Source organism: Neodiprion lecontei, chromosome 5, assembly GCF_021901455.1.
Source record: "Neodiprion lecontei isolate iyNeoLeco1 chromosome 5, iyNeoLeco1.1, whole genome shotgun sequence".
Taxonomy (NCBI): Eukaryota; Metazoa; Arthropoda; class Insecta; order Hymenoptera; family Diprionidae; genus Neodiprion; species Neodiprion lecontei.
Window position 1 is genome coordinate 8,800,996 of NC_060264.1, and position 16,290 is coordinate 8,817,285.

The 16,290-nt window shown below is 39.1% G+C and overlaps 2 protein-coding genes across 9 annotated transcripts in view; both read right to left on the bottom strand.

Moving 5' to 3' along the window:
- Nucleotides 1–16,290, bottom strand: part of LOC107221052 (NAD(+) hydrolase sarm1) — a 186,762-nt gene that overhangs the window by 81,502 nt on the left and 88,970 nt on the right. The gene's annotated exons all lie outside the window — the stretch shown is intronic.
- On the bottom strand, nucleotides 6,365–7,133 carry LOC107225338 (thioredoxin domain-containing protein 6-like). Its single transcript, XM_046742191.1, has one exon. It carries the CDS (start codon nucleotides 6,983–6,985, stop codon nucleotides 6,515–6,517), a length of 471 nt encoding a protein of 156 aa, XP_046598147.1. The 5' UTR covers nucleotides 6,986–7,133; the 3' UTR covers nucleotides 6,365–6,514.

Genomic DNA, 16,290 nt, shown 5'->3' on the forward strand with positions numbered 1-16,290 from the left:
TTTAGTTAAGCTTTCGATTTTATCCTAGGGAAACTTTTTTGGCCCTCATTTAGGGACCGGGTTGAAATTCCGAATTTGAAAAGTTCCAAAAGCGTCGAATTCCAATTTTTTTTTTTCCTGCTGAAACTTGAGAGTAAAGAAATCAAACTTTGACGAAACATCAAAGTTTCAAACGGCCCGAAGGTCCGAAAATTTGAAAATCCGAAAACTCGAAATTCTGAGCGATCGAAGATTTTCAGTTATGTAAATTTCTGGCTTGGTGAAACTTTGCCACTTTCATATTTCTTTGTTTTGGATTTTCGATATTTTTACGTTCGGAATCCTAGTCATTCTGATTTCCTACAAACACTCGGTGAGTATATTTTAATTTTCGTAACTTTGCTCCATCGTAACATGAATTTTCGGAATCTTGCATTTCGGAACTTTGAGCGATCGGCTTTCCGACCGTTCGAAACTTCGTTGTTTCTTCAAAGTTTGACTCCTTTACTTCAAGTTTCGCCACCAAATAATTTGGAATTAGGTGCTTTTGGAACATTTCAAATTGATTTAGAACAACTGAATTCCGAAAACTATGTGTTTCCGCTGCGAGTATTCTAAAAGAAACCTACCAACGATTAATTTTCTACGCCTTGAGGTTAACGGGTGGGGGAAAAAATATTACAGAAGATGAGTGAAATGGTGAAACCAAATGGCTATAAACGTCTCTAAACGAGTTAAGTTTAAATCGGTCGTACCGTTCGATTCAAGACTACGGAAAGAAGAGAGAAAAAAAATGTTTTATAAAATCTCCAGCCAACTCGTTTGTATCAATGATTACTAAATGCAAGTAATATTAAATATATAATATAAGTGAATCCCAGTAAATTATAATAATTGTGAATTTTTTTGGATTTATTTCTATTCCACGGTAGAAATGGTATTTAATCGTGTTCGCTGCTGTTGGCCATAATTTTGCCGAAGATTTTTCAACAGTTTTTTTTCTTTTCCTCACCTTTAATCCAAACGATCCAAGCGATCCATCTAATAATTCTAAATATTGTTTTTTGAATTAGTTAAATTTAAACGGCTCTTCCAAACACATTATGGAGTGGTTAAATTATTTATTGAGAAAACGATAATAAGTTGTAAGCCATGACTGTTATAGCCTTAAAAACTATTAAATTTTGATTAGATGAATGTTATTTTTTTTGTTTTATTCTTTTTTTTTTCCTCGTAACGAATTTGTCTAACAGGAATACATACGAGCCTTTGGCTGTATGAGATATAGTTGCGACGTAAATCAAGCCGTGGTTTCACAATTACTGCGCGTTGATTTAAATCCGTTTGGCAAGGAAAGATCCGTTCGAAACTTGGGAGAAGTGAAGAAAAAAAAAAAGAAAAAAGGGAACCGGGATAAATTCGTTGGACATTAAACGTATCTTAGGCTGTCAATTTGATGGCTGCAAAATAATATTGTGTACTTGTTACGAAATTCACACACGCCTCTCACACAACGTGAATTTCATCGTTCATTAAATACGATATTTGGCATTTTTTAAACTCAATTTAATCATTTATTTCCATGCCCATCAAAAAATGATCTCGAAATACAGAAGACGAAGAGTGTGAGGAAGAAAAGGGGAAAAAATCACTAGGAATTACATAATTCCTACAGACTAGTCACCACCCTTTTATCTGAAGATCAAGTCATTTATCGATCTATAACGACGATTAATTTCGATCTGAAGAATAATATAACTGGTTTTCGGAAAATATCGTTTATTGTTTATCGTAAAATCTAGCGTTTCTCAGAAAGTATTGAATGATCTGATACATTACTTTGAGAAAATTCCTCATTGAGGTGTATGTACGTATATATTCCATGGTATATATTATCTTATCAAACTTGACACTGCTTTATTTACGTTCGTTTTTCAGATAGCTCGAACATCCCTCGGCTGATAACTGATTGACTAAGGCTGTACAAAGATGGTAATAAGTTAAAAAAGAGAAACGAAAATTTGTGGAAATTTAACCGATAAGATCATATAATTTCAAAACGTGTAGAAAATTTGAATAATGGCCCGTGAATTTTACAGATTTGGGTACGAAGTTTTTACCTCAAATTTACAGAATCGCATCAAAGTTAATCGAGCGTGATCTCAGTTCATCGAAATAAGATTAAAAAAAAAAACAATTTCATTGTTTTCTTTTTTTTTTTTTTTTTTTTGTTGCAATGAAAAGAAAGATCAAAACTTCTCAAGCACGTCACCCTTACGATATAAGGGAAAAGGGAGGGCAAAGAGACGCGTGTCAAGAAATTAATCACAACGGAACATTGAAGTATGATGTTTATACAAATTGTACATATTGTCTACATAAATCGAAGAGCCACAAGTGAGTCACTTTTGAGTAACCAGAAGCGGAGACACGCGTCTACGTAGAAAAAATGCCCTTGTTAAATATTGTTCGATACCAACTTCAATAATCGTGATAATGAATCGTAACATTGCGTAAAAATTTGTTTCACGCGTTCCCATTTACCGGAAATAACTTTCTTCGATCGACATACGTATTTATTATCGTATATTACGGTGTGATTTTTGTCTTTTATAAACTTTTGACATACTCAGCTTGAATCGTAAGTCTTAATTCAAAGCTTCTCAAAACTTGAGCTTGCACTTATCTGGCACATTGAACAAAGCTTTAGAAATAATTCGCACACTGATAAAAGAGTTTCCAAGTCCATGACATAATTTTTCAGATTTGAAAAAATCACCGCGTCGAGTCATATTTCTGCCATGATTTTCGATTCAGTGAAGCATGATGAACTAGAACCCGTTCTTGGGAGGCAAATTCGAGTGTTTAGCATACAATGAAGTCCGCGTCAGTCACCGGTCAAAATAAAAACAAAAAGAAAAAATATTCGAGGATGGCGAATACTTGGACATAAGAGATCGAGTTTCACTGCGAGCGTTTCGATGAATCCTGGCAATCTCGTTTTCAAATTTCGCGTTTTGTTTGAGTTGACGTTGAAGATAATCGAGTCATCGGCACAAGCAGCTTGACTCATGAATAAATTATGCTAAATCCAGCGTGCTGTAAATAAATAAATTTAAAAAAAAAAACCGTCACTTAGGTCCACTCGAACGCGAGGATTGATCGAAACCGCAACTGAAATAAATAAGAGAAGATCGCATGATTACCTACAAGTCAAACAGCCAGTGCATCGATATCTTTTGACACCGATTGACCTGAGCGCACTTTGGCCGTCGGGCATTGACCTTAGAAGAGCAAATAAACACTCGGCGCAGATGGTTTGTCTAATTGGTTAATTATAAGTAATTTCTCAGCGCTGAAAGGTCTTCAAATCTTTCAGCCAAGCGATAAGCCTAAGATCCGATCGGTAGTTTGGATACGTTGTAATCATTTGCCGCGATTAAACGGCGTGATTCAATTTATATATAATCGATGAGCGTTTCATTGAACTCGGTCACTTACGGCACCAGCTGCAGTCAAGAATTCGTTGCCGCGTATGTTGTTATGGAATAATGAACGAAACGAGGCTCGGTAGACTTGAAACTGATCATCGACCGCAAGCCGCGATACGAATATTAGACGTGAGACTAAACAACGTATAAGATGCGCGATTCGAGAGGTCTTCAATCCAGCGGTAGAACCGTCCCAACATCGCAACAGCTGCATTTCTCAGACGGACCAGATTTTTCATCGTAGACGTAAGGTCGCAGTTTTTTCATCTAACCCGGTTCTTTCTTACCGTATAATATTCTTCACCTTCGCCGGAGTATGCGGAATAAACACCGCATGTGTGCATCGTAAAATCTGAACGCGGAGTTGAAGTAGCAGCCGATGATCAGCGAACGTGTAACGTAACGAAGATCGCAACCTTGTACAATTCGGAGTAGTATATTATTCGCGAAGCATGCCACGCAGTCTTCGTTGCCTCGACGTGTGGGATACATAACGTAAGCACGATGTGTCGGTTGGTCGATGATGAGAAACCGCGGCCAATGAGCAGAAGAATTTTTGTCGTAGGCGTGAGCAGAATCATCGTAGTTTTTACATGGATTCATTAATCACTACGCAAATGCGGCGTGAATCATGGCCGATAAGTACCATTATGAGGCTTGTATGTTGTAACGCACTTGTGGATACGGTTAACAATTAGAAGGGGGATGAGATGGCTTGCTGTAGTTGATTGCGTGGCATTGCATGGTCGGGTTTTACGGATTCTACGTATGACCCTCACCGAGAAGCATCAACCGCCAAACAAGGTGAACGATGCATAAACAGTCATTCCATCACGCACGGTTACAAGTCGAAAAATATAAGAAATCTCTGTGTTCCTCGAAGGTGAATAAAAAGCACAATCTGAGTCAACTTGGAGCCGATTACACGCCACGTTGTAGCCGTTCAGCATTCGTCATAACTAGATCGTAAAAATAGCGTACGAAGAATCGCATCGATAAATGTGCGTTGTATGCACACGACAATTTTCATTATCCTTCATGGTTTCCGTTTGATTCAATCTCTCGACCGCTTTCTAATATTGCACCATGTTGCATTATATTGCGGGCATCGTATTTTTCACCAAGCTTACGAACTATGGTTTCCAGCATACCAAAAACTCCCAACTGTTTCTCTACCTCGTCGAAGCGACAGTTTCCTAATTGATGTAGCGCAAGGTTGGAAGCAGTTTTACGATGATTATAATAACACCGTGTGCTTACGCGTGTTCTTTAATTATTCTTTAGTTTTTGCTCGATTAGTAATTGAGAGGTCTCTATTCGTGGCAAAAAGATAATGACATCACGTCGACAATTGTTGAATCAACAGATTCTTTTTGTCAACCAGAGGTCAATGCAACAAGGACGAGTTTATATTTGCCGTTTACGATTTCAAATCGTCATGTCTGCGGATCAAGGGTCAGATTTTGATTGGGACAGGTAACGATTTATCACTGAGTGTAATTATGGTGGTTTTCAGCGTACGTGATAATCAATGATGACCACGAAACCCTCAAGACTATGAAACTTGCATCGCAAAAATATTCCACTAGCTGCTTAATACAAGATTGGACTGCATCAGGTACCCTGTATAAGGGAATCGTGGAATCTGCAGGTTCTTTTACATGATCGAATCGAACAAATCCCTGTCGTCAACGTCATCGTCGTTGTCCTCCTCCTCCTCTTCTTCCTCGTCTTCGTATTCCTCTTCTTCGTCAACATCCAGCAAAGAGTCACCGAGTCCAATGGGCAGTTCGTCGACGGCGCTTTCCGGAAAGTAGAGATCAATCAATTCCGAAGTTTCCTCTTCGCTTTGGCTCTCAAAGTACGGCTCGATGCCCGCAAACCCAAGGAAAGTTTCCTCGTTAACGTGGTTCACGACAACGATGAAAACCTCGTAGCCGGTCGGGTACTTCACCTTTGGAACATGAATGTACGTCTGTAGTACGAAATTATGTAAATCTGAACAAGGTGAACCTTTTTCTCGAAGCTTTCAAGCGACGAGGCAATCCGCTTCGCCATCGGTGGATTGTCCATTTCAAATACACCGAAGCGTTCGACGGCCTCAGCGTGATTCGAAAGAGCCTCCGCGAGTTCCTTGATCCTCTGGGATTTGTATTTGAAGAAGCACTTCGGTAGCGGTGGTGGCGTCTCTTCGTACGGATGATAGCTCTCCATGTACTGCGGAAATATGGTCTTGAAGACGTGGACCTTGCTTCTGGCCTGAAAAATTGCACATTAAACGAACCTCCACCGTCAATCCTTGGACAAACAACCGGAAAGTTTACTTGAGGAGGAACCCAGACTGCTGGGTAAGTCCGTTTTACGTCGTCCTCCACCTCGGGGTCCGGTTCATGAACATGAACGTGCCGGCTGGCAAAGTCCTTGATTTCGTAGGAGGTTCTGGTCGGTGGAAGCAGAGCTCCAGCACCGTGGATCAGAGGTGGAGGTTCGTCGTAGATTATCTTCGACAAGTACTTCTCCACGTCGTTTATTACTCGGACTGGACAATCGGTCGATTCGTCGGGACACTCAACGGGATATTTAACCGGCCAATCAGGGTGCGGTGGTCTGCCCTTCAGCCTCATGATCATGCACTTACCCTCGGTTAAGCCTGGTGTTGAAAAGAAAATTTTTCACAAAAGCTCCGTTGAATTCTCTACATACTGCATGTTTATACCGAAGATGATGTCCTCGGTGATTTCGAAATTGCTCTCGGTGAACATATCCTTGATGATGTCCTCGGTCAGTTGGATTTGTACTTCCTCGACGACGTCGAAGCACTGCTCGAATAAATCGGTAACGAGTTCCACGTAGGGTGGTGCGTTCTTTTTGTCCCTGGGATTGCCCTCCTCGTCTACGAAGACCCAAGGAAACAGGAGCAGGGCGGTCTCCTCACAGAGTTCGAACATCATCTGACTCAGCATGGCCTCGTACTTGGCCTGCTTTTCGGCGTCCTCCTTAGCCGCGATCGCCTTTTCCTTGGCCAGTCTGGTTGGAAAAAGGTGTCAACGAATGGAAGCGGCGAAAGACGAGCCTAACCTCTGTTCCTCGAGAATTTCCCAGCGCTTCTGCTCCTCGGGGCCACGTTCGGAAACCGGGAGTGCAAACCTGGGCGCCTCTTCCTGCTGGACTCGTTTTATCTCGTCAAGCAAAAGTCGGGAAAGGTTAGGACAGTGGGCACCGAACATCATGTTGACCATCGTACCGTTCTGAATGAACATCCAAACGGGTTCGCTCTTCCCCCGGAATCGTTCGAGGTCCGTTATGTCGTTATTCCTTGCAACGGCGTAGCTCAAGATGTCGCCTCTAGACTCTAGCTTGATCTTTCTCAGGCTGCTCACCATCGCTGAGCACGGACCGCTCCAGTCCGAATAAATGTCGACCAGAACCAGCCCCTTTCGCTCGAGTATCAACGCCCATTCGGCATCGTTAGTTACTTCCGTTTGCAGCGCTACCGGCCCACCCTTCTTCGCCATGACCGCTAGAGACTGTCAATCGACGCCTAAGCAGAATTCCGTTATTCCCGATGGATCGACAATCACTTGAAACGGTGATCGATCATCTATTCGATACCTTCACGCTGGTATAGCTTCAAGTGTCAAATGTACACTTTGGGACAATGAATCTGAGACGGTTAGTTTTTACACTAGACAGTTACGTTGGCAACACAGAGAAACCTACAGCGCCACAGTCGGCCGAGCGCGAAACAAACTCAATCTCAATAAACAGTAACACAACCCATGACCGTCGAATCTAACCTCAGAATATCGCGAGGATAATGACTTGTTGGATTGACACGTCAATTCTTAGGTTAGATCCGACGGTCACCGGTTATACTATGTTTATTGAGATTGAGTTAGTTTCGCGCTCGGCCGACTGTGGCGCTGTAGGTTTCTCTGTGTTGCCAACATAACTTCTAGTGTAAAAAATTATCCATCTCAGATTCATTGTCCCCAAGTGTAACCACATGGTTCACGCGTGATTCGATTGTCGTTTTCTGATTGTGAGACCGAAGAAGCCAAGCCGACTGAGAGACGATGAATTGTTTCGGTCGGATTGAGTGTGTTCTCCGTAAATATTATAGATTTCTTTGAAAACGAATGACGTGTAAAAGAACGTGTTTCAAAGGCATCCAGTATTTCGTCGCATGTACGTACATACACGTATAAATTTAGACCGTGATTGTTGATTTTTTCGCCAAGTATCGCGTCGTGACTTTGTCGGAATTCCGCCATGAAGTAAAACAATGACTAACGAAAAGCACGAACGAGGAGTTCGCGAGTGGCGGCAGCTTCTCGAGGAATAATAAAGACTTTGAAGAAAGCTTCGACAGTTTTAACTCTGATGGTATTCCCCCCACAAAACTGAGTAAACTATATTACTACTGTGTAAAACTGTGAAAAAAATGTTTATAAAATTCTATCACGTAAAAGTACTGCTAGAGTTAATTTCCAATTTCTGTGTTAATTGTATGTATTAATGGTAGTGTTGGTACTTGAATATTCATCTGCCCTCACTGGTTGTTGTTTACGGTGATTTAAAACATGTTTATAACTAAATAAATACAAGAGAAAAAGATTGCACATGTATTTTGAGAAAAGTAGAAAAAGATATAGGTCTTTTAATGCCGATCATTTTATACCTAAGCATTCAGTATTATGTTGATTATACTTGTTTTTTTTTAAATTGTTTAAAAAATCTGGAAATATGCGTAACTTGCATAAAAATAAATTTGGATGTGCCGTAAAAAAAAAAAAAACTAGCGCTATATTTTAATTCAACATTATTGCTTACGAGGGAAATTCAAAGTTATATTTCGCAGGCCTGTGTAATCGGAAACTGTTCGGAGTGACAGTTTTCAACACGTGGCACACTCCCGTGATTTTCGTAGGTATAATACGCAATATACATACACTTGACACTTCTCCGTACGAGATGTAGATTATCCTCGTTCGTCCGGGCGAGCCGTGGGCGTATATACCGAAGTAAGAATGACGAATAATTATAATCTTTGAATTTGTCATCTCGATGAGGATGAAAATTGTTGCATTGAGATTCCGAAATACACCGATGACGGCATAACGATTAGCAAGTTTAAGCAATCCGAATTCAATCCTGATTGAGTCACGTTGTTCGAACTGCTTCAACGCCGTAATCCTGCGTCCTGAAAGAAATTACCGCAAGGTTTGCCAAGTTGCGGAATATTCGAAATTCTTCCCAGCCAGCACCGAGAGAAATTTTTATTTCCGGTAACCGCTCAGTCCTCAACAATTTTCATCTTTTACCACAGTCAAAAAATATAGTTCTAGGTACGAAATGAAAATTAGTTTTGGCGCTGTTACCGGAAAGTCTGGTATCTGTTACTATATTTTCTTGTAACTGTTGCGAAAATTTAACGCTCGTGCAACGATAAATTGACGTTAAAGCCTTGTTTAACTAAAAAAGTCGAGTAAACCGAACAAACTGATTTTGCGTTGCAATAGCCAAAATAGGATCGACGATAGCGCAAAATGGTTACGCGTACCTCGTTTTTCGCAATTCCAACGATATTCAAACAGTGTTTTTAACGATACCTGTTTTACTGAATTCTTCTAGTTACCGTAACAAATGAAATGTTTCTCATTGAGACAGCCCGCACCCAGATTTTCCTCCTTTCACCAAGTAAATCGAATCAGGGATACACCGCAGACGCCTTCCGCGAGAATTCTGATTCGGATGACTAACGCGTCTCTTCTGCATATGCGTGCCAACTGCAGTTGCTGTATTCGTTGAATACCAAGGTGTCATCCTCTTCTTCCGGGATTCTTTCTTCATCGTATCAAATTTGTAGCGCTAAGTGTTGGACGGTGTTATAATAATTCGTATCGAGCACGGACTTCTTTGTCGTCCACCGTTGTAAACGCAACGCGTGAATCAAGTTTCCAAGTGGATTACTTCAGAGAACGTAACTTTGTATGTGGGCGTTGACTGGAGGAAATCAACGCTTCGATAATCACGCCACGTTATTCGTTAGAAAAATAAAATCTGTATCTCGATTCCAGTTTCTCACCTGCAGTAGTCTCGAGTCTCACGACCCCGATCACCATCGGCTTCAAGCGTAAATCTCGAGGATATTATGCACCCATTAATTCCACATCTTGCGGTTGGAGAAAGCTTTTTACTTTAAAAGAAAGAAAAAAAAAAATCAATCGGTAGACACATTTTGTAGAAAATTTTCTCGTGGGAAGACCATATTTTGTTATAAGTACCAAAATTAATGAAATTGTTCTTTCAAAATTACAAAGAAATTTAAACGAATGAAAGATTATACTTATAAATACGAAATTTCAATTTTAACCTAGTAAATTTAACGAAATAATAATTTTTTCGGGCTATTATCAAAATAATAAATACCCTTTGATAGATTCAATCAAATTACTTCGTACAGTTCACTGAATCTACTCGGTGGATAAAGATTATTTTTGTCGAATTGACATTAAATTTTCGCAACAGTTACAAGAAAATACAGTAACAGTGATCGTAACGAGAAAGAATAGTAACGGATACTAGACTTTTTGATAACAGCTAGAAAACTAATTTTCATTTTGTAACTAGGACCACATTTTTCGACTGTGGTAAAAAAATGAAAGCAGTCAAGGACTGAGCGGCAACCGGAACTAAAAATTTCTCTCATTGCACTATGAAATCAACTAAACCTTTTGGTTGTGTGAAAATAATGATTGATAGGAAATTTCAATGGTTACGACCAAATTTTTTTCTGAGTGTATCGGTGGCGCATGGTTGCAAAAATTGTCTTTTTGCTTTTCAAGCTGCTCCCACTTCGAAAGCCAACTGCAACATGTAATCCTCTAATTTGCAGACTTGCCCCTTGCTTTCGGGTCAGACTCCAACCGTCTATCCGCAAGTCTGGCGAGTGCGTAAAGTGTGACAACTTTAACGCCATAAATACAAACAGCGATAAAACGAGCCCAACAAGGCCTAACACCGTGTATTTGTATCGGGAGTAAAATGAGCCTGATATATTTCGTCCGGAGATGTATGTTCGTAGTGCGCGAATAATTCATACGAGACAATTCCATCGCTGTCGGTTTAACGAGACAAAGGAAAGCCGCGTAACTTCTCATCTCGGTCATTATGTTACGCGTATTGTAAGAAGCTTCGCTGTTGCTACTCCGATGGCCTCCTTTTTTCCTCCCTGTATGCGCGTGTATTTTTCTCTTGCCACTTTTCAATTTCTCTCCATAGCGACACGGAATTTGCATGAAAATTGTCGCGTCGTTTGACCCTTATTAAATCGAAGAATGCAGAGTATCACGAAGATGACTGTTGCGAGAAACGAGACGACGAGAATTAGGACTGTAAAGCAGAGAATTAATTCCTCGCTCGTAATTTTTACACCACGCAATGATTCCCAGAATTCAAACGAATCAGTACACAGCAATTTTCACCACAGTGGGCGAATCTTTGCAGTCTTCCCTAATTTCAGCTATGTGCGAACGTTTAAAAAAATCGCAACCTCGATTCGACAAGCTCCGTATATTAAAGGTACGTGGCCTTTCTGTTTTGCAACACGATATCATGCCTGCTGATGAGGCGCGAGGCGTCAAATTTCATCGACATCTTTTGTTAGGAAACTTTAATGTCACTCGAATGACCGACACGTGTAATGAAAAGTCTAAAGTCACTCGGCCGGTTTGTTTTAATTCCCAATTTACAAATCTACGTATTCGTTAAATGCTTCTCTCTTATTGTATTTCGTTTAACCGCGGAATGATTCACAGCCGAAAGACGTTTTTTTTTGTTTTTTCTTTACACTCTACGCGACTGTAATCATCGATCGTAAAATTGAGCTATCGATGTTCGCTGCGACGAGTGATTATTAAAATTCGCTGCAGTATTGCTGACACCGAATTCAACGTGTTGCAGCAATACTACGTAACACAATTCAACCGGTGGAATTTGTGTCACGTAGAAAATTCACTTCAGGGTTCATCGGAGTTCATTTCCTGAGCAAGGAAATCGGTTTTTCTCCAATTTTCACCGTTTATCACTACGCATTGGTTCGAAAATTTATATATATATATATATATATTTATACGAGTGAAGAAGAATTTTTGATTGAACACTTGTAATTTTTATAAAAAAATTGTAAGATTTACGAAGACAGCAGCAGATACCGGAAAATAAAACGTTTCATAAATGGTACGTGAAATAGCTTCGCAAATTGCAACGAGGCGTTGCTTTTTAGCATTTTTACGTTACACATCGGCGACCGGGATAACAAGATGGGATATTAAGCTAAACTGCTAGGCTAGACTAAGAATTAGGCTGCGTCGTAAAATTAAGTGAAAACCTCGACTACGAGCCTCCGGTGAAGAAGATGATTGCGGTGGATCCAGGAAACGAAACTTCCGAAAGAACGCATTAATCTCTGCTAGCATTACCGAAAAATCTTTAAAATCCTTGAACTCGTCGAGTTGAGTAATTTTTAACAAACGAATTCTAAGAATGAAAAATCTGCCATTTTTAACATCTTTAAGTAACACAAATCATTTCTGTCACAATTTAACTGTTTGAAGCTCTAAGTGACAGTTAATCAACAATGAGTACAAGTTTTATGGAATTTCACTGATTGACGAAAAAGTAAAGAGACAAGATTGATAATTTTTAATAATTATTAACAAGTTTCGTATTTGTCACGTGTTATTCATTTGTATTTCTGCAATCGAGCATCGAAATTCAATCGAATCTTTGGTATTTATCTTTCGCTTATATATATCCGTGTGTTTTTTACTTTATTCTTTAATATTCTTTCAATTCTATGAACGGTATTCACGCTTTTTTTATACAAACACGAACGAATGCTTAGACTTCATGAATCGTTATCTTCATTATTGCAAGACATTGATAGAAGCTAAATTAACGATGAGTAAATGACCGCGTTTATTTTGGAAAATTAGTTTTAAATCCAAGCACGACAAGAAAAGCAGTTTTTCCAGTCCGTGAGTGTAGGTATATAAAAAACATAAACGTTCAGCAAGTATGTTGCACGATAATTATACCGTCTGTGTAATCAAGTACAGTTTTTATCGCCGTCAGCTTTCGTTAGAAAACCGTCTAATATATAATAAATCTATCGCGACGTATCTGGAACGAATCGGTAATGAACAGTTAATAGAAAAAACGCTAATCAAGGTTGTAAGTTTAATAAATATACCGGGTGCAACAAGAGTACTGCAAAAATTGAAACGAAAGAAATTACGATTGAAACTCGAGCCAAGATTTATTCTCTCAGAAAATCTTAAAGTTAATTTTTTTTGTTGTTTCTTTCTTTTTTCATTATCATCGCGCCGCAATATCAAATAACTAATTATTTGATACAAATAGCGAGTTATAAATACATGTAGAATATATCAATTAATTATTATAGTTGAAAATGAATTGACTGTGAACTGAAATTTCGTTTAAAGAAATAGAATTTTCAGTTGGGTCATAATTTTATTGGAGATGACAAAAATGTTCTTTTTCGTTTGAATAATACTGGCAGGAATGAAGCTATTATACACTGAATATTCGAACAGGAATTATGAGGAAAACGATCCGTTTCATCGCGCGGAGAGTCGATGCATGCGGTTTGTGCGAAAAATAAATACAGAAACCCGAAGTATTTGTTGTACAAATATGGCCGATGTACAAGTGCGCTGCAGGTTACGCCGGTTGTTTTGACAGATGTTAACGATCCATCGGAGTCGGGATATTGCGTTAGTTTTGCGAGAGAAGAACCTGGTATGGTATATAATCCATGTATTGAATATTAATACACGAGGTAACGCATGAAAATTATGTAGAAACACCTGAGTGGAACCGTTGTATGTATAATTTACAATATAAATAATTACAGGCAGATCAAGTAAATAAGATATCCATATTTATTTGCGCACCTTGTTTCTAAGTATTGTACCGATAATATTTTTCTTACCCGAATTATACACAGGTCGAGGTATGCAGGGCGCTGAAACAGTAAAATCTTATTGTTATAGTTATTGGAAATTGTCCTTATGACGTCAGAGTGTGGTTGTCGGCGCCATTTTATCACCAGATAACCCAAGTTTTTAAATTTTAACACTAGAACTACCAGACCAGTCAAAGGACTGGTTTTACAATTTCATTTAAAAATTCCTAATACTTAATGCTCAATTTTTTCCCGCAATGCGGAATATTTCGAACTAGCTTTGCTAGAAGCTGAGATATATCAAATTAAATCCCGCTGGGTATTTTTTACACTCTCTGCCAAGAGAGAAATACAGTTTGGATGTTTGCCTGTCGCTTAGGTTAATTCAACATAATCAATTGTATATCTGTTCTACTATCCACACGCGAAAAAATTCGGTCAACGCGTTGCAACGGTCAGCTGTTAGCCTGAATGCATTAGTTTAATTTTTTTCCCCCAGATGACGCACGTTAAATTTTTTTGGTCCGGGTAACTTCTGCCTATAAACTATGTAAAAATATTTCACTTGTACGTTTTTCGTACTTATACGCTACGTATTCCGTTCCCTAGCGTTGTTATCTATCGATTTATGCATTATTACAGCTGAATTTTGATTCGAAATATCGAATTGATGTTCGACTTGCCTGCCGCTAGATGGCGCGCGCGTTTCGATGTTTCGTGTGCTTGTCTGCCGCTGGATACACACGTGCCTATTCCTGTCCCAAATATGTTGAAGCAAGTTCAGGTCAGTGCCTGATGTACAGGAAGATTCTTTACCTACCGTCACTAAGATGATACCTCTAAGACCGATGAAAATTATAAATTTTTCATTTTCCGCTCTTGAAGGTTAGGAATATTTGGGTAGTTCACTTTAAGGTTGTTCTTACTTGTACGTCAGTATTGCCGTACCCCTCGAAAAACGTATAACTGAAGTTTCACTGTATACGCGCATCTCGCAGGGTAAATCTATAGCTTCGCAACCCACGCGGTGAGACTTCGCGGCGCCTCGTTACCAAGAACTCAGAAATATATCCGCTTTCCCTGATTTCTTATCACGATTTTTACGGACAGGCGTCTGCAATCGAGATACGGAAGTTGGTTCGTTACCCTTAATTGTGTCTATGCCCGAATGTGGTGGTGATTTTTTTAACAGCAATCTTTTAAACTCGCGAAGCATTTGCTAAAGTATAAATTGTTGCGCTCGGAGTTTTTTTCGCGTTCTTGAGAAAGGGAATTTTCCGACCCATTAGATTTGCCGGTATTTTTTGTTCCTTGATGTTCTTCACAATTTAAGATTAAATATAAAACCGGGCAAAATCGTTATCTGCAGATCGAACTTATGGAATATAATTAGTAGTTCGACTTTTAAAACGATTCGCGTGGCTGATCTTACAAGAATTTAGAATTTTCTAGATATAAAAAATTTGTAATTCCCTCTTGAGCGGGGAAATAGGCGAGGGAAAAAAAAGGAAAAATACCGATTACGCTCTTAAGGTAATTAGGTCTCGATCATACCGTTTGAGTAGAAGGAACGAGAAGGTGGTCGAACACCTTAAGCGCATGCAACCAGATCGACATACTTGTACGGCACGTCACGTAATTCTCATTAATTTGTAAAATAAAAAGAATAAAAAAAAAAAATAACAAATAAATAAAAAACAAAGTCTATACTGTATATGTATAGTAATAATAGTATAAAAATAAGTAAAAGAAACTTTTTTATGTAGGAAAGTCAGAATGCATCCTGAATAATAATTTTCTATTCAATTCTTTCTTCTCTCTGCACCGATAAATATCTTTTGAAACTGTACATGCGCGGGGTTGAGAATTCGGCATAATCGATCTCGACATCAAAATCTGATATTCAAGTTTCGCATATGCATATAACTTCTACAAATTCGGTAACGGTAATTTCACACGCGCGACTGAGACGTGAGATAAATGTGCAACGGATGCGGACAAATGGAACGGTAATTAACAACGTTTATTGAAAAATTTCACATCGGTTTGATTAATTCGTCAGGTGAACCGGGGAAGGGATAGATGGATATAATATTTCGATCGCGTGGGAGTTCAACTTCGCTACAAGTGTGAAAGATACAAAAGCCCAGATGATGAATGTCTGTCTCTAGAAGGGCATGCCTCGCGTTTTATAATTAGTAATTGCCGTTTGGATGAAGAGTAATGGCCGGTTGCGATTGTCCGTACGCTTTTCGTCCGTGAACATCCGCATACACACACCCTGCAGACAACATGCAATACATATCCGATGTATCGCCTATGGCATCGGGAAACCGCGAATGATCGGAAGTAGCTTAAATCAACGATCAACGATCATCAAAACTTATCGCCGAAACTCCGAAAGGCAATTTGAACCCAGTGAAATGATTAGCGATGATTTCTTCACGGTTGTTCGATTGTTCTTTAATTTCGGCGAATTACTAGATCCATGATTCAGGGTTGATTTTTCTATCATTCCCAACGAACTTCCGAACTTTGTTTTCAGTCTTTCAAATTTATTCAAGATTTTGACACTCTTTTGTATGTTGAAACAGATTTTTCACTCTTTCTTTTATATTACATAATTTATAATTCGTACATCGTAATTTCCTGAAGATACTTTCCTCGATTTTTTGCATCGTCCTCATTTGAGTCACGGGTAAATTTTATTCCACCTACTTAAACCACAAAATGAACCAAGGTTTCCAGCGAACGATGTAACATTCTGTCGGTGTGTACAACTTCGCCACTTATCGTTAGCGACGACGACTTTTACTTTGATTGCCCGTG